General features: G+C 36.4%; 1 protein-coding gene across 1 annotated transcript in view; it reads left to right on the forward strand.

Moving 5' to 3' along the window:
* The window catches only part of SLC6A5 (solute carrier family 6 member 5), a 58,889-nt gene that overhangs the window by 21,004 nt on the left and 11,738 nt on the right, over positions 1-26,147 (forward strand). The window contains 6 exon segments of the mRNA XM_051965112.1: positions 1,523-1,657; positions 5,511-5,614; positions 7,396-7,520; positions 17,251-17,363; positions 18,118-18,249; positions 20,366-20,465. Of these exon segments, the coding sequence (XP_051821072.1) occupies positions 1,523-1,657; positions 5,511-5,614; positions 7,396-7,520; positions 17,251-17,363; positions 18,118-18,249; positions 20,366-20,465 (709 nt within the window).

Raw genomic sequence — 26,147 nt, forward strand, 5'->3', positions numbered from 1 at the left:
AAATGTCTCCTCTCTCAGTAGATAGAGGTACAATTTGCATTTTAGCAAGTATCAGGAACTGAGAGGGTTAAATAGCAGTGGTTGAATTTCAGTTGGTGAATCAGAGGGGACATTTTGGAAGTGTTGTTTTTTATGGTACTTGGGATGGATGCTTAGTAACTCTATCAGAGTAGATTGAACTTGAAGTTTCTACTCAACCTTTTTTTTTTTTTTTTCCAGGCCACATGGACACTTCTTAGGTTTTTGCTTTCCAGTTCTTTAATTATTTTTTGGTACATCATTAACCCTATGCCCCTCTCAAGTTGTCCATTCCTCAGTCAGACACAATACAATGGTGAAGGACTGGTCAGAAGTGGATATCTTATCAATTCCAGCTTATCTGATCCTGCTTATCCTTTTCAATAGCATATTTGCTTTAAAATAAATAAATAAAGCTTCCTGTTACTGCATTGTGATTCATAGTCCATTTTCTCAATGTTATCTTTCCTCCTTTTATATTTGGATATAGCGGTATCCTTCCCTAGTTCATATTTATTAAGAAATCAGAATGAGATCAGTAAAATATTGACTGACTCTTAGTTTCCAAAGCATGATTATCTTTTCAGATTGACAAACAAGAATTTTGACACTACAAGAAAAAAGACCTCTACTTCTTAGTAATAGATCTCAGACCTCTTAGGGATGGACATGACTAATAAACTATTACCTTTTCTAAAAGTCAGTACAGATACTAAATAAATACTCATTCCTTTCTTCTTTTCTGCCCTTATTACCTTTTAGTATCTATTTTCTGAATCCCAAATGTGGTGCTATTTAGAGTTGCAATAAATGTAAGTGAAAGTGGAGAGTGCCTAATGAAGGATAGGCTGGATGTCTGAATTCTATAAATACCATGGGGGTAAGGGTCATTACACACTCTGGTTATATCACTGTAGGTGGATACTCTATTAGTGTGATGACATTATCCATATCTCTTTCATATCTATGTCATCATCCCCATTACTGGATATACACAATAAAGATAAGTTTTCTTTCTTGATTATGTTTCTGATTCTCATAAGTAGAAATTCTTTCCTCTAGAAGAGGCATTCTTTAATTTTTGGTGTCATGGATCCCTTTGGCAATTTGCTGAAGCCTGTGGACCTTTTCTCAAAATAACGTTTTTAAATCTGCAAAATAAGATTACACATAAGATTACAAAGAAAACAAGGGTTTGCTCAAATTTGTATGTGTTTTTATTCCCCTTCTTATTCACTGACACCCTTGAACTCTTTTCAAGGATACTTTTGGGTTTGGTGGACCTCAAGTCAAGAACCCCTGCTCTAGAACTCTGGAACAGTCTGGGTCTTTCCTTTCCAGTATCAGCTCTAGCAGGACCTGAGAACAGGAGACCTGCGATCTTGATAGCTTGTCCACTTTTACTTATAGTAGATCATCCTTGGCTGGGACAATGTATATCCTGTCATGTGTACCAAAATCTAGCCATTTCATTCAAAGTAAGATTGTTTGTTGGGCTTTCTAGGTGGTGTACTTTACCGCTACGTTCCCTTATGTTGTGCTTGTGATCCTACTCATCCGAGGAGTTACCTTGCCAGGAGCTGGAGCAGGAATTTGGTACTTCATTACACCTAAGTGGGAGAAACTCACCGATGCTACAGTAAGCTCATTATTTGACTTATAATGTTCTAGTGAAAGATAATGAGGGACACTGAGTAATATACTGGACTTGGAGTTGGAAAGAGCTGGGTTCAGGTCCTGCCTCTACTATTTACTAACATATGATCCTGAGACACCTCAGGGTGCCTCAAGAAAATCCAGAGGATTAATCTATTAAGTTATTATAATGGAAGGGCTGCTATCAGTGTTGGTGGAGGGTATAATTTAGTGGGTAATTAATAAGCTGGGTGCTGCCATGTATAAGAGTGCTAGTCTTGAAATCAGGAAGACCTGAGTTCCAATCCCATCTTAGATATTTGTTAGGTATGCGATCTTAGACAAGTCATTTAACTTTTTTCTATGGCAAGTTCCCTCACTTGTAGAGTGGTGTTGGGCAGCTAGGTGGTTCAGTGGGTAGGATGCTGAGTCTGGAATCAGGAAGACTCATCTTCATGAGTTCATGTCTGACCTCAGAAACTTACTAGCTATGTGATCCTGAGTAAGTCATTTAACCCTGTTTGCCTCCGTTTCCTCAACTGTAAAATGAGCTGGAGAAGAAAATGACAAATCACTCCAGTATCATTGCCAAGAAACTGCACCATGAGGTCATGAAATATTGGACACAACTGAAAAATGACTTTACAACAGCAAAAAAAAAAAAAATCAAGTGGTGATAATAATATCCTATTACACCATTTTTTTCATATCTTAAAATACCATATAAATGTTAGCTAATTATTTGGACTTGTTTCTTACATATGGGATTGGGCAGCTGTATAGGAAGAACCAACTTAGTGTTGGGTTGTCAATATCCCTTTCTTTCCCATCACAATCTGGGAAATTTCAAGGAGTTGGTCTGCTCGGTATACAATGGATCGAGGACATCCCTTCCTGTGAGCAAGGACAGTTTTATTCCTATCATCGGAACCTCAGTGTGTGCATACTACCTGGTACATAACTGTTGGTTGAATGATTACTTACACTTTTATGTAAGCCTGGAAACAGATTTGTACTTTTAGGAAATTTTAGCTTAACAAAGGAATACAACAGAAAAAAGAGAAATGTATATTTAGTGTTTTCCAGATTGCTTAGAACAGTTGTCCAAATCTCATGTCTCGTATGTGGTCATGTGATAGTGTTAAAATGAAAAATGAAATTCCCTTGATAATATTCAGACTATTTCATAATGTCAGTATGGTAATAATGATTATGTTTTTGAAGCCAAGTTACACAGGTTGAAAATTAACCATACTCAGCAAACCATGAAGTAATTATATTTCCAAAGGGACCAGACACACTAATTATGCCTCAACATGGGCACAGAATGCAGTTTTTTTTCTTTCCTAACTTCTCTCATGCTACATCATTGTGTTTCTACTTTAAGAACTCCCAATGTAAAAATACCCAATAGTACAAAAAAGAAAAAAGAAAAGATAAATGAAGATTTAATCATTTAAATGACAATATGCCATTGGCCCACTGTAATGCAATGGAAACTACTGCATTTGGAGTTAGAGGGTTTGAACCCTTGCTCAGCTGTTTATCTCAGGCAAATGACCATAGGGACCATCTGTAAAACTTCATGACCTTGAAGGTCTCTTCTTCCTCTAGATGTAGGCTCTTATGATCCTTAGGGACTGTGACTATGAAGGCAGTACCATTGGGTGTCAGTCTTCAGCAGCTGACATAGAGGCAAGCTACTTACATGGTCATTGCTCTCAATACAGAGGAAGCTCAGTTGAACTGGGGTTGTCAGCAGAAAGGCTATGATGAACCATTCATCTCTCAGCTGGCACTATGCACCTAATTGATGGGTTGCTCTCATTGACCTTGAAGTTGGACAGGACTTTTGCAATGTTGGCATGTGGTAAGAGTCCATGATTCAAAGGACACTGTCCCTGCAGTTGTAGGTGACCACCTCCTACTTCTTTCTTTGTTGTGCATTTCTGGCACTGCCCGGGATCAGAGGCTCAGACATTGACTATATAGGATTATTTTGTCTGTCCCTGGAGATGGGGATTTTATTGTGCAATACCTCTGGCACTGCTAGCCGCTATCCTTGTCATATTTAATAAGAATAATCAAGCACTGGGCAAGTCCCATTTTCATCTTGGCAGATATGTGCCCCAGACTGCATTGAAATATTAGAGATTGGTTTTCAGAATAGACAGGACAATCTGTTCCCGGATTTCACCTCTCTCTAATAAGTGAAAAAGCATCTATTAAGAATTTACTATGTGCCAAAAGCTGAGCTAAATGCTAGGGATCCAAAAACAAGACAGTTTCTGTTCTCAAGGAGCTATCATTGTTATTATGGCATAAAACACATGTATAGGAGGATTTGGCTGCAATGTGATTGGAAGGACCCTTAGTCCAAGACTCCTGGCTCTGACAGCAAGACCCAGTGATCTTTCAGATGTATTAGTAGGTGAGTTACAGGAAGGCTTGAAGTTGGTGACTTCCTGCTCATTCAAGTAGGATAGCTGTGCCATCTAAGGAGTTTGGCTAAGGAGACTCTGATGTCATAGCATCTTAGATTAGGAGTTGAAGAGTCTGAGATGTTGTCTAACCCAAACTTTTCATTTTGTCAATGAAGAAACGGAGGTTTAGAGAGATGGAATGACTTTGTCCATCATTAATTCAAATACCTTTATCTGAGATAGTACAATCTAAGACCCCAGCTGGACTTGTGAACAAGCAAACAAACCAACAATTACAATGTGTGTGAAAATACACTTACAGATATGACTTAATCATATCAAACTTATAAGTGTATTTTTAAAAAAGTGTATATATGCATATATGTATATTTACATACATATGTAAATGTGAAGTCCCCTTGCACTCATATTAATCTCTAGATTCTCTCATTATTATCCTTCAAATACCCTATAAGAATGATTAAAAACTACACATTAAGGGGACAAAAGATGTTCACCACATATTGAAATGGAGAAAAGAAAGTAATCATTAAGCAGAGTGATAGAAATATGGAAGAGAACATTCATTGACTCATTCATAGTGAGTAGAAAATTCTTACTCTAAGTCACAGAGCTAGTGTATGTCAGAGGCAGGATTTGAATCTTAGGTCTTCCTAATTTCAAGCCAGTGTCTTATTCACTATACAGTACCCTGTCTCTGCAAGATAGAGATAAGGATAGTTGTTACTTAGGAACAAACTTTTGTAGTAGATTACTAAGTAGCCAAGTGCCTGTGCAAGAAAGAAAGAGTTTATCTGTTTTGGACCCCAGATGATAGAGCAAAACAAAAATAGGAAGCTGATTTATGATCTGAGGATTAGAACTTTGCTCATTACCTAGAAGTGATTCGGCTTCTGAAGTATGTGCTCTCTTGGATGGTTAATCTAAATCTCTAAAGTTTTAAGCAGAGAAATGTATTAGAAACATCCCAGATCAATAATAAGTGCTTTTCTCTATACTTTGGTTTATACATTTGTAGACAGATTTTGTGAAGGCTATATATTTCTCCAAACAGTAAGTAAATTAAATTACTGAATTTCATCCTGCAGATTTTGGGAAAAACTCCCAGTAAAGAATTTAGGTTCTTTGTTTTCAGATATCATCTGATGCAGTGTAATCCACAGGGAGTCATTTCCTATGCAGAATTTAATTAGCCCTCAGATCAACTTTTGTCTCATTGGATTCAATTGTAAACCAATGTATTTGACTCATTCATCTTTTTTGAGATGATACACATGCTGAGTTTCTACAACTTTGCATGGCAGTTGGTACAATTCCTTTGGGATTTTGTGAAACTGGGAAAGTTTCCCTCATTAATTCCATTGAAGTTTGATCCTAAAGTTAATCTAACATTTTCTTTTCTTTGTTTCATAGGTATGGAAAGATGCTGCAACTCAGATTTTCTTCTCTCTATCTGCTGCATGGGGAGGTCTGATTACTCTTTCTTCTTACAACAAATTCCACAACAACTGTTACAGGTAGGTTGGGACCTGGCTATGGTTGAAGTGGAAGTGGAGGGGTGAGGAAGTTGACAGGGATGGAGCTCTAACTTGGACTCAAGAGTCTTGGGGTTAGGGTTGGTGACCTGACTCTTAACCTGACTGAAGAGCTAATGGCTTTCCTAGGACCAGGGAGGGAATCAGTGGTGGGACAGGATTGCCAGACTGAAAACTCTTGGGGATTTTTTCCTGTAAGTACCCTTTTTTCCTCCACTCACAGAGCAGTTGCCCTGATGCAGGACCTTATTAGCATAGATCTGGATCATTTCAGTAGCCCTTTGTTTTTATATTTATTATTCTCAGATGTACCTACTAACCACCAACATGAACGTTTCCTTGTAACAAAGAAAATTTTGATAAGTCACAACTGTCTGAAAGTATATTCAACTTTCAATATCCTTAGACTATCCACCAAAAGAGGGAGGATTCTTTTAGACAAGTCATTTGACAGCATTTAGTGGCAACCTATTGTAGGGAGTATTTTGATTTAGGTGCTATTGGGAAATGCCAAGAAATTTAGGACATAGTCTTTGTACCTGAGAAGTTTATAGTTTAGATAGGGAGAAAAGACCTATTTACCTGAAAAAGATTTAAGACTATCAGGCAATGCTGTCTATGAAAGGTTCCAGATGAGTAGTATGAAGAGTAAGAGTTATCAGAACTCAAAGAAAGCATTTTGGACTGGGGTCTTGGTTCAAGTTTTCCTGAATGATTGGGGATTATTTCTCGATTTTTTGAAGGATAGAAAGAATTTCACTAACTGAAAGGAATGGTTAGAGCATTCCAGATTGGAAAAAAGGCAAATTAAAAGCTCCAAGGCAGAAAAGCCTAAGAAATGTTTGGAAAACAATCAATAGATTCATTAAACAGGAGTGGAGGTATTTATAGGGGAGAAGAGCAAAATAGATTGGAAGGATAAATTAAGACTTTATTAAAGAAGACCTGGCCAAGGTGTTTGGATGACTGATGTTATAATTACTTGTTAATGAAGGATTTGAAAATTTGTAGGCACATGGAAAATGCGAAGGAATCCAGGATCCCTGTCATTTGTGCAGATTGGACAAACCTATTCACTTGGGGAAACTGTGGGCTTCTACAAAGATGATGTTTAGGAAGTAGGTGAAATTTCCATTCAGCTCCTCTCACCTCCTCTCTTGGGTTCTTCTTCTACCTTTCAGTACCCTGACCCCCTAAGCTGCTGTTGGATAATCAGCTCCCAGAGCAGCGCCCCGATCAAGCTTTCTGGTTCCTCCTTTGCTGCTTTCTTTTTCCTCCAAGGGTATCCCTGTTCTCTATTCCCTCCCCTCAGCATCCTGCTCTGCTCTCTTCTGATAAAGAAATCCTGGCAAACGCCATAATGGGTGATAAAAGATTGCCCTGTTATCCATCCCAAGGAAAGTGATTACATTTAAACTGACTTTCCAGAGAAACAGTGTCTTAGCACAAAGATAATGGGGCAGATCTCGGGATTAGAGTACTCCCATACATCCCTCAAATTACATGGTGGGATTGTACATGGACCCTGCCTATAGGAGTTGGCTATGGAGAAGAAACTTATGTATAATAAGGATGGATTAATGTTCAGCAATTGATCAAGCAACCAACATTTATTAGGTTCCTACTATGCTAGGTGCTGGGATAAAGGTACAATGAAGATATAATCCTTACTTGCAAGACTCAGCAATAGCCTTGAAACCATGGGGCCAGTGCCCACCCCACATGGTAAGTATTACATGATGGCTCTTTTCTCTTCTCTCCAGAGACACACTCATCGTCACCTGTACCAACAGCGCGACAAGCATCTTTGCCGGCTTTGTCATCTTCTCTGTCATTGGTTTCATGGCAAATGAGCGCAAAGTAAACATTGAGAATGTGGCTGACCAAGGTAACGTATACAACCTACATTTGGATAATATTTTACAGTCAACATCACACACATATCTACAATGCAATTGAAACTTCACTGGATCATGCTCACTTCCCTACTCTTCCTGGTACTCAAGTCCTTAATGTGTGATTCCTGTTAGTAATGGGATGCAGGTCCAGAGTGAATCAGACCCATGGATCAGATATTGGAAAGTGGATGACTTTTATTGATTTCTTTGGTATTTTCCAAATCCTAGAGGTCTTCAGAGTAGCAAAGGGAATGCTTTGACATATTCTTTCCCTCTATCACCATTCTTGTTTTTTCTTCATTAATTCCAAAGCAGAGTAAATAAGTTGGGAGGTCTACTTTAATAGAAGGGAGATTATTTATTAAACTATATTGAGGATTAAAAATAATGTTAGGCACAATCATTTGAGTAACAACATTAGGAACTCTATTAATAGGAAGAAAAATATCTTACTTTTACAAATAATTTTTATTTCTAAAGCATTTTTATGAATTTTATCTCAATTTATACTTAGGAAAATATGTCTATAATCTTTTGTTTTCTTTGGGGGAAGGAGGAAGAGAAAAAGTTAACATGGGAAGAGATGGAATGGAGAACCCATTGTATGATAATAACTGCTTTGAACCACACACCTGTGTTTCATTTTTAGTTCTGTCTCTCTTGGTGACCTTGGGAAAAATTATTTGACCTTTTTTGAACCTCATTTTCCTCTTTTGTAAAAGGCTGGCCTGATAATCTCTAAGCTGACTTTTAGCTTTCAAATTCTATGATTATGATTATTTGGGAGATTTTCTTTTCTGCACTGTGTCTCCAATATCCCTAGTATGGTGTCTTGTAGATTTTTGTGTTTGCAGTTATGACCTGTGATTTAATCTCTTTAGGAAACTATCTCTGCTGAGATGTAGCGGTAATTTATGATTTTAAATAATTGCATGGGGAACTGAGAGAAAAGACTTTCTAGGGTCATGTAGCTTGTATTTGTCTTCTATAAGATTTGAATCCAGGTCTTTCTGATTCCAGGACATGTCTTCTTCCAACTATCTTAAGGTCTCTCTCCTTTTGTAGTTAATTAATCAATGCTGGTCACTGACTAATGTGAGACAGCTAAATGAGGCAGTAGAGGGTATATCAGGAGTCAGAAGTCAGGAAGACTCAAATTTGGGTCAGAGATTTACTAGCTGTGAGACCCTGGGCAAATTACTTAACTCTCTGTGCCTCAGTTTCCTCATCTGTAAAATGTGCTGGAGAAGGAAATGGCAAGTATTCCAATATCTGTGCCAAGAAAACCCCAAATGAGGTCATAAAGAGTTGGATGTGACTAAAACAATTATTTGTCCAGGGATGTGCTGTAACTCACATGAACCAGCTTGGGAAAACAGATTGTTATAGTTTCGGTGTGAAAATTTACACTTTGAAAAATTGGTAAGCACTACAAATCATGGCCTGATTTATTGTTTTGATAGTTGTCTAGACTTAAGAAAGTATCAACAATGCAAATCAAAAATGCAAAAAAAAAATTGTTTAGTGGGTTCATTTTTCCAATGAACCCACTAAACAATTTTTTAACATTAAACATTTACCAGGACATTTTTTTTGGTGGTATTATAATAGGAGCCATAGACTTTGAATGAAAGGGACTTTAGAGTCATTCCTTCATTCTGAGGGGAGAGACGTGTGAGGCAAGTGGAGTTAAGTGACTTGCCCAGGATCATAACAGCTAGTAAGTGTTAAGTGTCTGAGACAGAATTTGAACTCAGGTCATTTGATAGCAGATCCTTCAGTGTGAATAGTATCTATAATAAAATAAAAGGAACCTGTATGAAAATTCCAGCAAATACTAAGTTAAATGTTAGTAAGTATTCAAGTGTCAGTGAATTATAAATTATAGAATATGAAATTAACTAAAGGTTCCCAGGTACATTTCTGGAGAAGCATCTGGGAATGACAAAAGAGAAAATGTAAGAACTACTGTGAAAAAAAGGGAGAAAAGGATGAGAATATTTACAGCTGGAAAAATCCTCAGCTATGGATATCTTAAAGAATTCTAATTAATACCTAGAAAATCACAGGGCATTGTGAAAGAAACTACTAATGTTCTTCGCCGATAATTCTGATCTAATTTGTTTGGCTGATGGGGAGAGAAAGGATTAGATTAATGTTCTGGGCTCCATTAGAGATAGAAAGAAAGAATTGAAGCTTTGTTCTCAAAAATATAAACAAGTCTGGAATGGAAATAGGTGTTTAGTAAAAATGTCATTAAACCCTGGACTGAATAACCAATGGAATGGAAAGAGAATGGATTTGCCATCTGCCTGGAGAGAAGAATTGGATTATACCAGAAAGTAAATACTCTGTGGTCTATGGCATAAATTGTACTTTTCATCCTTCTGTCAATGAGTAACTAGCCAGAGCCTTTGAAACTGGGAAGGAAATTACAGAGCCTGATTCTTAGACCTGACCATAGCACAAGATACTTTGGGTTCCGAGGAGACATTGAGACAGCCATAGGTAAGGTTGGTTCTTCCCTCATCCAGCAATTGACTGGGGCTCTCTCCTCAGAGAAGGAGCAATGGGAAATATAGCCAAACATCTTTTTTTTCTGCCATTCTTACAGACCATTTGGAGATATCAAGCACATATTTGCCATTATCAGTGATATATCTGGTTACGCTGACTAGCCTGCATTTCTGCCAAGCCTCGTCCACCTGCGGTGGCTTGTCTGAGCCCAGCTCAGAGGGCAGTCTCCTGGAACCAGGTGGATGGCAGGGCACTTCATGGCTAATACCCTGCTGAATGACACCTCGGAATTTCCTTTGTAGTTAGGAGTTCCTTATCAATTCAGTGAGCATGAGCAGTGGTGCGTGCTGGGAGAGAAGCAATATTTCAAGAAGGATGTGGCAGGAATGGGGAAGCAGCAAGTTTGTATTTAAGAATGAATCAAGGATACTCATTTATTGTGCTGGTGCAAAGTTGGCAGTTAATAAATGCTTATTGATTGATTTAATTGATTCAAGTTGAGACTTTAATTTACTAGAACCCAAGTGTTCTGGTTCCCAGTTTGGTGCTCTACACAATCCTACCCTGGAAGTATTGTTTACTTCTCTTTAAAGAGAAAAAATGAAATGAAATGAAATCCTTGTAGATATTTATTCATTGATAACACATGCTTTTATCCAATACCTGCCGTGACTCAGGCACTGGGCTAAATGTTAATAATACAGAGTAAACATTAAACAATCATAGAGAGGTGATGGTGAGCATGACTGGTTAGGAAGGAATTTTCTGAAGTTATAAAATATAGAGCTGGAATAAGATACAGAGCTGGAATCTCAAAAGCTTTCTATTCAGTCAGCCAGTCAGTAAATTAATTTATAAAATGCTTACTATGTGCAGTGCTAAGGATAAAATGAAAGACAGACTTCCTGACATGGGAATGAGGGAGAAAATATACAAATAACTTGATGTAAGAATTATATATATGTACATACACACACACATACATACACAAAATGTGAGTGAAGGTGTGAGGAATAGTGAGGGTTAGAAAAGGATATGGCAGGTGAATTTCAGCTGGGTGTTTAGCCAGTATTTTTCAGAGAAGAGACTTGAACCTATCTTATCTTGGAATTCCAGTTTACAATCATCTACGTCATGTTTCCTTTTTTGTGCATAACTATAGTTTAAAAATCTCATCTTCTTGGGAAAAACTATGATCTTTCAAATTCAAGAATTAAAAATCTGGATTGCAGAACCAAGATGTTTTAGTAAATCCATATGTTCTAGGAAAGAGGGACTAGAACCAAATGATAAAAATCTTTATTTTTTTCTCCAAATGATAGAAATAAAGCTGGTTGAAGTAGGATGGATGAATGAAGAGTTTTGGTGCTAAAAAATTGTTTGCTTTTCTTATGGCTGAACAATGAGAATGAATATTCACAATGATGAATCTGAGGCTATATAAGAGCTTCAATCAAAGAAGAAAGATTCAATTATGATCACTAGATTCTACTTATTAAGGCAGAAAACAATACTCAGACTTTGCAAAAAGATTTTCCAACAACAAAGAGGAAATAAAAGTTTTCTTGGTAGTTCTCAATGAAATCAGCTTATGGGAACAGTTTAAAAGAAGCACATTTTGGCTTGACATTAGGAAGAATTTCCTAAACAATTGGAGCTATCTCAAAGGTGAATGGCTGACTTAAGGAAGTAGTGAGTTCCCCTTCATTGGAAGTCTTCTGGAATATTGTCCAGGGGATTCATGGTCACATATTGACTAAATTGTTCCCTTCCATTTCTGAGATTCTGGAATCTGCTATTAGTCTTGTCTACCATTCTTTGATCTATTCTTCCCATTTTTCAAACTTAGAACAAAGAGTAAAGGAGGCATTTTATGATTGACTTGGGCCTTCACATTTCTATGAACAAAACTCTGAATGTGCAAAGCTTTCCCATGCTGGCTTTAGATTAGAGTTTCCACTACTGCCATTTTATAAGAACTTTTCTTAATTTCATATCTCTTCTATTAATATCCTTAGTTGATCAGTTAATAGTTTTCCTGAATCTCAGCTTCCAGGGAGTCTGCACTCATTCCTTAAGAGTAAAAAAGTGAGGTTTTTTTTTTAATTAAAGCAAGTGATAATGATCATGATTTATTATTTTTTCCCTGAATACTTTTAGTACTTTGATAATATCATAGCTATAGATATGGAAGGGATCTTTTACAAATGAGGAAGTGAGTTCATCACTCAGGCAGTAAGTAGCAGAACTGGAATTACAGTACAAGATTTCTGACTGAAAAATCCAGGATCCTGATTATTTTACCATAGATTTTCATGCTTTTATTTATATATATTTTTTATAATTTACCACTTATTTTAAGTGTTTTGTCATTCTTATCCATGTCTTTTCATATATTTTTCAAATATACTAGGGGCATTTAAAAACATTTTTGTGGAGATTATTGTATTACCCAGGCTGTCCATATATTGCTTCTCAATTTGGCTACCTGAATGATTTGCATCCTTTTTTGGTCATACATATAATTATATATATTTAATTTATACTGCTCATCACACTTAGGAATATGCTATATTGTATCTATACTTGTTTTTCTATTGGGTTACCTGCAATTTTACTTCTTCTAAGATGTAAAATGACTCTTGGTCCTCTGTAATGTTTTAATTTCAGCCCATTAAAAGTGAAGTAATTAGATATTATCTTAAATCACATTATCTGAAATATCAGAGTTAACTAAGTTAGATCATCTTGAGAATATTTATAGATGGAAACTAGAGGGCAGAGATAAATGTGAAATGAAACAGATTTGCTGTTGTTTTTGAAGCAATTTGTTTTCATAATTAATGAAAGGAGTACTACCATATTTGGGCCTTAGTATTTTTGTATACTTTATGGCTTAGTGGAAAAGGCATTGAAGAAAAGGAAGTAAGGAAGAGCTTCCACATATGGCTGAATACTGAGTCAATCTTTGCCAAAAGTGACCCTATTTTTTGAGACACTGGGCAGATTTTCAAACGAAAGGAATAGTTTGAGTTACTACTTAAGCTGTTTTAATAGTGTTATCCTTTAAAGGAAGCAATTAAAGAACCACTTACCTGTAAAAGAAAAGAATGGATCTTTTGTAAATTTAGTAAGATTTTTTTTTATGAATACATGTAGAGATAGATGGATTATGCCTTGGGCCATTCAGAACTATTGGTTCTTGGCACAGTTCGCTTAATCAGCTTGCATGTGGGAAAATCTAATAGAAAAAAACTGTTTTTTGATAAATCTGAAACAACCAAATATTCAAGAGAAACTTAAGTTGCTACAATACCTTTTCATTCCAGCTTTTTCTCTTTGCCAGGAAGGAACCTTCTTCAGATAATACAGATACAAATTCCATCATATAGGAATTCAGAATGTGGATTACATACAAAAAGGACCACTGTCCATTTATTCATACTCATCCATCACAAAATATGTTTAAGTGCTTGTTATATTCAAGACTCTTGGGAGGGATACCAAGGTGGGGACCCTCAGGTGAATTGAGTAAGAAATTATCAAGGTGGAGGATTGAAACATTTTTTTTCAGATATTGAGAGGTTAGCCAAGGCAATGCAATTCCTTTGAAGCTGCGTTAACTTCTCTAAGAACCCTAGGGATTATTAATTGCTGCTTTAGTGCACTAATAGTACCCATTTTAGTTCCAAAAAGTTAAGGAACCAGCTGATCCCCAAGGTTTAATTATCTCTCCCCAAAAGTGAGTTCAACCCTGAGGGAAGCTCATCTTTGTTGCAGCAGAACACAATTCCACACAGAGCCCTAAGGGACCCCCCTCTTTGGGAATTTATGCACTCTTAGGAAAGAGCTAAGTTTCCCTTTGGGAGGATTTGTCTTCCTAGGTGCCCATACTGTCCCCAAAAGATGCTTTGCTCACTGGGCAGAAGTGAATTTACCATCCTGTGAACCTTTCCATCCCAACAGATTTGATGGGCAATCTATGAATAGACCTAAATTTTTTTAGCTGAGCTGGGAATATTATTAAAGTTCTTTTTCTAAGCTTGTGAGTTGCTGATGGAGCTATAGGGAAGAAATAATTACTCAAACTGAGAGGCCCATGTTAGTCTAAGCTCTATCCTAGCCATATCTTGTAAAGATATATTTACAAATAGGGAAATTTATATGATAAATGTGTCAATAATCTATTAAGGAGGTTCATAGGATTTGGAGTCATAAAGTTGCGATAGAGAGATCATTTGTTTCAGTCTTCTTCTTCATCTTCTAAATAAGCAAATTGAGGACCAAAACAACTCAGGTGACAATTAGCAGAGTTGAAATCCAAAATTCTTTTAAAAAATAATTTTTTTTCTAATTATATGTAAAGGTGATTTTAAACATTTATTTAAAAAATTTAAAGTTCTAAATTTTTCTCCCTCCATCTTCTTTAAATGGTAAGCAATTTGAGAGATTCAAGATTCTTCAGGATGCAATATTATAGACTCTTCTCTTCTAAACTACCCTTTTTTTCTTGTTTTCATCTTATTTCTGTTGATATTTTTCATTTTTATGTAACCTTCATTTCTGAATGTTTTTCTCCATCTGCTAACCATTAAGTCCCAAAAAATACAATAGAAAGAGGAAAAAAAGTAGTTCAACAAAAGCAAAAACTCATGATCTGTGTCTGATTGCTTATCTCTATGACTATTAGCTAGTATTTATCACCTACACACATTTCTTTAAGGTTTGTAAAACCCTTTAAATATTTTAATTCACTTAATTCATTTAAAGCATATGGCCTGACTCTACATATGGTTCCTCTGTTTTGAGGGTCACTTTAAATATTTTAAATATTTAAATATTTTATTTCATTTGATTTTTATAGACTCCTATGAGGTAATTTCTTTAATTTCCCTCATTTTACACAAGAGGAAACTGAGGCATTGAGGTAACATGACTTTTCCAAGATTACATATCTAGTGTCTGAGACAAATTTGAACTCCGATCTTCTCTCAGATCTTGACTCCAAGTCTAGCAGTCTTAGCTGCCCTCTATTGGTTGGAGCCAGATTGTGGAGGTTACCCAGAATTTTAGAGTATTGTTTAACTGTGCATTTAAATATCACAAGATTATAATTTTAGAACTGAAAGGAAATTTGAAGGATATCAATTTTAGCCCTATCATTTTAGAGATGATGAAATAGGTTTAGATAGTGAAAATGGCTTGTCCAGATTCACATAGTAAGCAGTAATTGGGGCAAAATTGGAAAGTACATTTTCTAACACTCTAGTCCCATACTCTTATCCACTGAGCTATCTAATTGCCTCATCTCCAGTATTTTACACTTTGGTTCCCTAACTTCAGAAAGAAGGCAGGTAGGCACATTTTGTCAGTTGTTGTCTGATATATTGGGTTTCACCAGTCCATTCTATTTCAGAGTTTTTCATGCTCTTTAAAAATGTGCAAACTGACCTGTAATGAAATCATAGATCTGATCTCTATCCTCCTAAAAGCAAAGCTTCATTAATAACGTGTGCATAGTCCCTAGATCAGTAAATAAATTTTTTAAAATCAATGAATATGGGATTCATCTTGGAAATAATAGAATAAATTAATTTGAGGATCTCCTGTAAATGACTTGGTAAAATTTTATTTAGTGTCAAGTCCTAAATGATGTCCAGACTTCTGGGAATAGGCTTTGCTGCTCAAAATAACATATAAGAGTCTCTAGAAATATCGATTTTTTTTCTAGAATCTTAACCTGAAAAACCGATCTAGGTGGATTTTTTCCTTTAAGAAGTTTTTCCTAGTTCTTAATCTTGTTGTCTTCCTTTTGAAACTACTTCTGCTTTGTCTTGGAAATATCTTGTTTCTGCATAATTATTTGTATACTATTTCTCTGATTAGACTGTAAACTCCTTGAAAGCAGGGGCTATTTTTGGTCTTTTTTCATTTCTCTTTTGCTTAGTATAGTTATTAGTATATTAATTACTTCGATGTGAGTCATCAGCACTATACTTGAGATTTCTGGGAAGCATATTAATCTGGAAAACCATAAATCAATATATCATCTATTATCTATTGTATTTTTATTTATTTAAAAGTTCCATTCCAATTACATTTTAATCTGGTTCAAGCTTCATTTGGGAGTGTTGTTGTAGAGCTGCCATTGAGTTTTATCTCTTCTAAGAATCTAAGTATTAGAACAAAACAACAGATCCAGTTCCTATTCTTAACTGAGTGGTAGCTCAAAATGAATGTAATTTTCATTAGTTCATTAAGCTAATGAACTAATTCAGAGCTTAAATATTTTAAAGCAGATTTTTCTGCCCCAGTCTAACTCCTCGTTTGAACCTCCAAGTACTTAGAAAACCAAGTTGTGATCAAAGAGTACCTTCCTTTTACTATATTAGATCCTTGGGAAGTAACTGTTGGAAAGCACATGGCCTGACTCTCCAGGATCATCTATTCTCTGTGTCTTGAGCAGCCTTCCAATCAGGACTGGCTTGCCTTTATGCATTAAGCCATATTTTAATTCAGACTTTTCCTTTTATGTTTCACACTGGGAGTATTTAAAAATTGGGGTTATAGTCTGCTCACTACATCGATAAAGCTGCAGTGTTTTAACTATTCAGGTCCTTATTTTTTAAATACCCCAAGGCCTTAGACAACATTAAGAGCCAACAGCCTGAAAAATTTCATTTTAAAAAAGTACTGTTACATTTGAATTATAAACTCCAGATGCTGTGATTCCTATTTCACAACCTTACTTCAGGGTAGGTCCCCTAGCACAAGACATTAACTTGTCTCTGCCTGTTCTAAAGTATTATTTTTAAAGTCTTTAACAAAGAAATTTACATCCTAAAGTCCTTAACAGAAGTCATTTCTTCAATAGCCTAAGCCTGTGCATGAGAATGGAGTTATGGTCTCCATTTTAAATAAGCAAAAACTAGGTCCCACAGACCTTTGCCTGTTGTTCATGACTTATTCTTGTAATGATACAGCTTTTCTCTCTGATCTTATCATATGAGACTTTATCACCTGTGTGACCTCCAGGAAGCCATTTAACTCTCCATTCTTAGCTTTGATGTCCTCATCTGCAAAATTAGTCTGGGTAGAACAGACATGGAGCTGTACCTGATGCTTGAATGTGTTTCTTAGTTTATCCTTTGATGGTCTACGCTATGGGCTAGTCTATAATCATTTGTGTTTTGTCTCATTCAGGGCCAGGTATTGCCTTTGTGGTTTATCCTGAAGCCTTAACCAGGCTTCCTCTCTCTCCCTTTTGGGCTATAATCTTCTTCCTGATGCTCCTGACTCTTGGACTGGACACCATGGTAAGCAGCCTTGCTTTCTTGCTTAAGTACAGCCTCTATCAGGATCTATGTAGGGTAATGATGTAATAGAATTGTCTTTTCTCCCAGTGGAGGTGATGATACTGAAAACAGTTGAATAAAGGTAAGGATAGTTAGGGATTTGATGATTTTCCAAGGAAGGTGTAGGGATGTGTATGTATGAAACAGAGACAGACAGGGACAGAGACGTCTGAAATTTGGTGGGGAATTTGTATTTCAAAACAACACACTATTTTGTTTATTTTCAGCTGTCACTAGAATTTCTCATCAAAAATTATTGGAGGATGGGAGAAAGGAAGCAGTTGTTTCAAGGAGGAAAAAAATGATCAAGGTTTTAAGAAAAATTACTTTTTACAAGTAGTGTAGCTAGATTTATTAGTTGTTTAGTTGAGTATAAAGTGGGTTTCCCCTCCTTAAGTAGAAAGCAAAGGAGATGTAAATTAAAATAATATAATCTATAGCTATCTAATAAACAGAGAAAACAGTGCACTGATGGATGAAGAAATGGAGCATGTGTATCTATGGGGAAGGGTGAGGGAGGTGGGAGAGAAAGCCCTGAAAAAATAAAACATTATTGCTCCCCTTGTCCATAATTGGTGATAAGATCCTAGTATGTCCTTTTGGGTTCTTAAAAGAAATAGCTTTCTTTTTTCCTTTATATAATGAAAAATGGCTGCTTTCCTTATATTTGTTTGGGCTGTACAACTACCATTTTCCTTTACTATTACCTTCACAGTTTGCCACCATTGAGACCATAGTGACCTCCATCTCAGATGAGTTTCCAAAATATTTGCGCACACACAAGCCTGTCTTTACTCTAGGATGCTGTGTTTGTTTCTTCATCATGGGTTTTCCTATGATCACTCAGGTAAATTGTTTGCTGGAAGTCTTTTGGGGAAAGGCAGGGCATTGCTCTCTCTACTACATTCATTTATTCCCTCATAAATTATTCATTTATTCATGCAATTGTTACGGACTTAGTACCTACTTGGCACTTTGCTAGACAAATGCCACAAAATTAGGGTTTACACTAATTAATTAGGGATTTCTAAGGCAGAATTAATTCTGCCTCCATTTTGGCTGGCAGCAATGGATAGATGTATCTTTGAGTCAGGTAGTTAGCCACATGATAGATGTGCCTAACTAAGAAAATCCAAAACAAAGAAGCCTGAACTTGCAAAACAGAAAAATTGCTGGATGATTATTTGTTTTAAAGTAAATCTACCACCTGATTCTTTTAAAATTCTAAGCTCCTCAAACGCATTTAATTTTTTTAGGTTAAACATTATTTAACATAAAGCTTTGAGAAGGGAATTTAATAATTAAATCCAACAACTATTTAGGAAATATTGTGTAAAATACTGTGTTAGTTTTGGAAGATTCAAAGATAAAGGGGACATAGTCCCTCTTCTTGTGGAAATTACAGTCTATTTGGTGCCCTAAGACGAACTTTTGTTTAGAATTTAAGTAATATAAATTTATTAGGTAGGGGGGTTAGGAAGACAGAATGAATGTTCAAGAATTAGGAGCTCATTAGAAGAGCCATAAGAAATGCAGAGATGATAGGATAATTGTAGCATATCAGAAGTGGAAGGGACTCTAGAAGCCCTCTTGTCCAGTCATAAAATCCCCTCTACAGTGTACCCCAAAAGTCATTATTTTTAACCTTTGCTTGTAGATCACAGCAAGGGGAAACTATTATCTCCTGTATCAGCTCAATCTGTTTGGGATTGTAGTTCAAATTATTTGGGGATGTTTCCTTTACTGAACACAGAAGAACTGGAGCAATTTGCCTTGTTACAATTTTCACCAACTGCTCTCTTCAAGCCATGGAGAACAATTATGACTTCTTTTTCCATATGATAGCCCCCTGACTACTTGAAGAAAGCTATTATTCCTCTCATACACTTTCTCTTCTTTAAACTAAAAATCCCCAGTGTCTTCAACTGACTCTTATATGGAATATTCTTGACATCCTTCAAAATAGTTGTGCTCCTATGGTCATTCTCTAGTTAATTAATATCTTCCCGAAAATCTGACATCCAGAATTGAGCCTAATACTCCAAATATGGTCTGATCAGGACAAAGAACTGGAGAGATTATCACCTACTTATTTCCAGGCATTCTATTTCATAGCAGCCCAGAATTGGCTATCTAGTCCCATCCATACATGAATGGAATTGCCAGTATAATATACCAAGCTTCCATTAATGCAAGTGATGATTATATTAACATTTCCCCACTGTCTTTGAGTAAACTGTAATTTATTATTTAAAATAAGATATACTTATAAAAAGAATTATTGATACCACTAATATGGCTTTTCCCATCTTGGATCTTAATCCTTTTAGTTTTATCGATTAGAAAGCCTTCTCTGTGCTTGTTCTGTTGATTAACCTAGAATATTTTCTGAGACAGATTTGATAATATGATCAGAGTTCCTGCTTATTATCTTAACTGAGTCATACCCAGTGGTCACAAATTATTTCCAACCTGGAGTAGTTATTAGTCCTCTGTTTGAACTCTGCAGTGTTGAGTCGCAAAGCATGTGGTAAAAAGAGCTTAAGATTTGGAGTCAGCAAATCAGGGTTTGAATGAAGTCTTTTGGGAAGGTCATTTAATCTCGGTGGACTTCAGTCTGAAAAGATTGACTTGATATTTAGGCTCGATATAGGAACAAAGAATCAGAGGCAAAGTAGAATGGGCTGCTGCAGGGAGCTGTGGCTTCAGAGCCTGGATATTTACCAGTCAGGAATTCAAAAAAGGAATTCTTCTTCAGATAAAGATTGAACTACCTGGGTTCTGAGGTACCTCAGAACTCTGAGATTCTGGGATTCCATGACTGAATGATATCATCCAGCATTCCTTCCAACCTGTAGCAACAATTCCCTCCACAAAATAAACATCCAAGATTATGATACATGGAAAGAGAAACATGATATTAAGAGTCCATGTGACTGTTGAATTTTCTTCTTTTTCATTAGGGTGGAATTTACATGTTTCAACTCGTGGACACATATGCAGCATCATATGCACTGGTCATCATTGCAATCTTTGAGCTTGTTGGGATTTCCTACATATATGGTAAGGAGTAACCAAGCATTGTTTGGAATAACTTCTTGGCTTCAAGAATGTTATTATATGTCCTGTGTCTGAGAAAAAAATGAATAACAAGCCATAGGTGTGACTTTGGGGGCACTAGAAAACAGCAAAAAAACCTCCCAAAAAAGCAAATGGGTGTGTGGGGAAAAAAAGGAACTATTTGTAGGATCTTAGAATCTTAGCACTTCATAGTTCTAGATCTGGAGAGCACTCAGATGTCAGCTGGTCCAGGTTCATTTTATTTATGAGGGGAAACAGGTTGTAGAAAAATCACATTTCTCTTTTGTTTTGAGTGATAAAAGAAGGATGATACTTTGGGAGAAGTGATCTTCTCAGAGGCATTGTGGAACAGTGAAAACAAAATACTCAGACTGGAGTCAGAGAATTTGTTTTGAAATCTACCTTTGATGCCGACTCCCTTTGTAACTTTGGAAAATTCATTAACTTCCTGGGATCTCAGTTTCCATAATTGTAAAATGATTGCATTAGAATAGGATAGGGATATGTCGGGGCCAGCTTGAACCAGCTCTTGAGATCCAATTGCTAAGATTTCAATGTGAGCATTTACCTTTCAGAAATTGTAAAATTCTACAAATCATGGCTTGATTTATTGTTTTGTTGATTGTAGAGACTTAAAGTGATGGAGAAAATGTTAAGAGAGATGAAATTCTGAAGTGTATCATACATACATCTTTTGGATGTTTGGAGAGCTGATTGTTAAACATCTACTAGAATAACTCTGAATGAGATAGCCTTTGAATCAAGCCTTTCTAGCACTAGATTTATGATCATCTGATGAGGAAAGCTGCATCTCGGGAAAGACAATTAATCTGTAGTCTATGCTGACACAAAGAAGAGGAAGCAGGTTTACTGCCTTGGCAGATTTAGCATTATCCTTAGGAGTGGGTGGCTGGAAGTCACAATGAGCAGTCCCTTTTAGGTAGAATTTATTTTAACTGCATGGCTAGCACTCTTTGAGATAATATATAAAGCAGTTTGGCATCTCTACTAGATCTGACAACTCTATTCCTGAATCCACTCTTCAAAACACTTTGCTTGCTACTCTAGAGCTTTTTAATTTTTTGCCTAAGAAAGAAACTCTTTGAAATGGAAAACATGAAAAAGGAAGGGGTGGGGAACAGACTCCATGAAAAGTAGGATTCATTAATTGGTTTCCAAATGGATCTGCTGCAGATTTAGACTCCTGGGAATTTTGGAAAGGAAATCTGCTCTTTGACCAGAGAATATGAAGAACACATAGAATTGCCTCCTTTAAGAAAAGGGAGTGGAGGGATCCTAGTGGAATTGGTGAACTAGCAGCTGAACAATTTAGGCTATAAAGATAGCACTCTGAATCTTACTGATTTTGTATGAATGAATGAATGGAGTGAGAAACCATTTATTAATACTTACTATGTACCAAAGGGATATGAACACCAAATTGAGGCACTCCCTGCCCTTAAGGAGTTTATGTTCTAATAAGAGAAGATGAAATAAATATAAGACTATGGTCAGGGAAAGGGATTTGGGGCAGGGCAATTACAGGATTGGTGAATTGAACTATAGGGCAATCAGTACACCTACCTTTTTTTTATAAATAATTGTAGCAATATTTTGATTATTGTGTTTAGAGGAAGATGTGGAAAGCGAGAAAAGGAGATACATTTGTGGGCACAGGGAAGATGGTTAGGTGGCCCAAATTGATGGTTGGTTGACCTATGAAGTAGGATCTCATATTTTTGGCCAGTTGTAGATGAATTTAGCTTCAGTCACTTGGAAATCAATCACTTCTGCCCCAGAATGAAAGGGCTAAAGCTGAATGGTCCTGTAATGGTTTTGAAATTGAAGAAATGTTTACAATTCCAGGAAAGCACTTTATGCTTTTAACAGAGAATGACAAAGGTAAGTATAGGTCTGAGTTAACTAAATTTATTCCTAGATATCATAATTCCTGGTTCTATGCCATGAGAATTTCCATAGGCTCCCCAAGCTGAAAGGGAATTTTGGAGGTGTTTTCATCCAACACACCATTTCCCAAGGTAACTTGATGGGCGAGTGAAATTCTTTACTTGATATTCTATCCTAGTAAAAGGTAATGCTTTAATTTATCTTTGTCGATATCCTCATTGACAATATTCACAAAAACACATTTACATAGATCTCTTTGCTAAAATAGGGCTATTTAACAGCTTAAAAGCATCATTAAACAAAAAGCTTTTTCGACTTCAGTTTTGAAGCATGAGAATATGAGAGATTTTTTGCATATAAAACTGGAAATAGATTCCCTAAGTCCCAAAGGATTTATACGTGTCCCTCTGTGTATACATATATGTATATATGTGGATATCTATGGACACAGGAAAAACACACACATATAATCTTGAAAATTTTAGTCCTTGTACCCTCAGTGTTCTACAGTATTTGCACAATCTTGTAGATCAGTGATTTAAGGGGTGTAAGGCTCTATGAAGGCTATAACTCCAATGGGCTACCTCTAGCAGGAACTATCTATTGGTTTTAGATGGAAATTTCAGATTGGACCTTAAATAGATTTTTAACCCACCGATAAGAATAGAATGTTTCCAGATAAAGCTCATAGGATCACAAGATCATAGATAGGGAGCTAGAAGGTGACCTTGGAGGACATAGCCACTCATTATAGAAGTAAAAAAACTGAGTTGTCACTCACGCAATGTCACACAAAGGTGGGATTTGATCCCAGGTGTTCAAACTATAGATCCAGTTTTCTTCCTTCTTTATCCCATTGTATTTTGAGTTTATAATTTATATTTTAATATTTATCATGCAGGAAAGTATTGCATTTTGGCATTCTACTTCAATAGAATGAAACCAAGTAAAAATGCCAAGTCAGGAGAAGGCAGAACAAAAATGAAACATTAGGAAAACCATTACACTGATGAATAAAATTTGCTTGTTACATAATTTTATTTTAAAATGGGTAAGTAAATGAAATAAGAGGAAGCTAGTTGAAGTGAAATGATCTCTGGATGGGAAGTAAAGCGACCGGGTTCTACTTCTTGCCTTGCACCAACTGCAGTGATCTTGTTCAGTGCACTTTCTCTGAGCTTAGGTTTCCATACTTACCAAACAAAGGGGCTGAACTATGTGATCTTTGAGGTCTCTTCCAATTTACCAATTGTGGATTTGTATTTTTCTTCCTAAATGAGGAGCTCTCATTCTTACTGATTTTTAAAAAACATATTTGGGAATATGAGAAGCATCTGATTTCAGTCATGTTGGGAACTCCAGGAGATTCAAGTGCCATACTCTGTGAATTAGGATCATTGGAATAAAGCAGAAAGAAATTTAGAGATCTCTAGATCAATGCTTACATTTTCCAGTTTAGGAAACCAAGGTTCAAGGTCAAGGTCATAAAAGCAGTACATATCAGAAGCATGATTTGAAACCAGGTTATATGAGTCAGTGCTCTTTCCACTGTACATATGTCCTTGTGAAATATCTGAGGCAGAGGTTATCTGATTTGTCCAAAATCACCCTGCTATTATGGGTCAGAGGGAGGATTTGGACTTAAGTCTTCTTTGTTCAAAGCTACCATTCTATCCATCATGTCACGATATCTATATTCTTTTTTTTATAAAATATGCTGGGTGTTCAATAATAATCTTAGTTCAATATTCCTAAAGGGTCTTGGTCCTCTGGCATCCCATATAGGACTGGAAGTTCGGCTTTCTGAGTTAAATACGTGAAATCACATATTTCTTGAATTTTACTGGGAGCCAATGTAGACCTCATGATTAGAAGAACTGGAGATCAGAGAAGTGCTATGGAGTTTTGCAGAGGAAGGAGAGATTGGTTCCACAGTAGAGCTGAAATTCTTAATTTCATCTGCACATTTCCCCAGAACACAATGCTTTAAATTGGTGTGATTTATTTTCCACCTCCAACAATTGCTTGTTTTACACCCCCTGGAACATCGACTTTCACATCCTTGTACTTTTCATAATAAGGATGTTGGCACCATACCAGGCAGGGGCTTTTATGATGGAATAAATCTGTCTTCAGCTCTTGTTACATGTTCTGCTTGCTGAGCTCATCAAGATTTTTAATTAAAAAAAGTCCTCTAATCTGGACTTATTTTTTTCCCTCTCTGATGTTACTGGCATCCTACCCAACCCCTTTAATTTGTCTTTTGGCTGTTTCACAACTCTCAAATTTCGGTATAAAGCTGATGTGCAGGATGTAAACCTTTGCTTGATGGGAGATGATAGGCAGAAGGCAAAAAGGGTCTTCTCTTAATAATTAAACCAATTTAAAAGCCTTCAGTGAATACTGTCTATAAACCTACCATTATGCTAGGAGAGAGAGCGTAGGGGGAGAGCAGATTTAGAATCTGATAAGACATATCAACCCTTCCCATCTACATGCGAAAAGCACTGTGCCTTTTGCTACAAAACTTAGAAATGATGAAGTGTTTGCTCTTAATATACATGGAGGACCTTTAAACTTTAAAGCTCTATATGAAGGTCTGTTGTTTTCTGTTAATACTTTCACAGGGAATTTTAGGAGAAGGACACAGGATTGGGGAAGAGGAGGGTGAGGGTGATAGAGGCTGAGAGAATAAATTAAAGACAAGGATCATCTGCTTCCTAATGTTTTCCGTAGTCACCATCCTCCAATATTAATGACATTCTTGATTATGGGAACAAATTATTTCTAGAGCATTTATTAAGCATCTACTGTGGGTCTGGAGCTGAGATAGGTGCTGGTAATGTAGAGAGAAAAATGAATTGTTTCTGCATTTTATAGAGGAAGACAATATGTACATACATAACTATATAAAAACACATACAAAAGAAATACATGATAATTATTTTGGAGAAAATGGGAGTTGCTGGGACATACGATAGAGTAGGGAAGAATCAGGGAAACATCGCTCGAAGTTGTTTTTGTGTTGAAACTGGGATTCTATGAGACTTAAGTAAGGAGGTAATGCATTCCAATTTTGGAGGTCAGCCAGGACAAAGGCATAGATAGAAAATGGAATGCCATATGGGAGGAACAGTGAGAAGGCCAATTGGGTTGGATCACAGACTGCATCAAAGGGAATAATGTGTAACAATGCTAGAAAGGTAGGTTACAACCGGATTATGAAAGACTTGAAATGTCAAACAGAGAAAACATGCATTGTATGCATTGAAATGAATTCTAATGGGAATTTCTAGGAAGCTAATTAATTTTTTCCAATTAGGAACTAGTTTCTATGCCATATTCTTCGTTGAAGTCATAGACTGTGATGTGTTTCTTTTGTGTTTCTCTTCCCCTACTTCTTCCAGTGCCTAGTATTGGTTGCTGGTTCACAAAGAATATTCATTTGACTAGAAGATCTCTAAAATCCTTTCTATCTTCAACATTTTGTCTGGCCTTGTCCAAAGATGAAACAGACCTTCTCTCCTCTGATAATGTCAGAGGTACAGACCCTTATCACCTCCTGCCTTGATTATTGCATTAGCCTTCTTGTGGACTTAGCGGCTTCTAGTCTGTCTCTACTTTAATACATTTTCCATTCAGCCACCAAGTGATTTTCCTAAAAGATCTGATCATTATTACCCCCACTTATGCCAGTTGCCTGGAAGATCAAATAAAACAATTCTTTATTTGGCATTCAAAAAGTTCTTTATAACC

Source organism: Antechinus flavipes, chromosome 6 (assembly GCF_016432865.1).
Source record: "Antechinus flavipes isolate AdamAnt ecotype Samford, QLD, Australia chromosome 6, AdamAnt_v2, whole genome shotgun sequence".
Classification (NCBI taxonomy): Eukaryota; Metazoa; Chordata; class Mammalia; order Dasyuromorphia; family Dasyuridae; genus Antechinus; species Antechinus flavipes.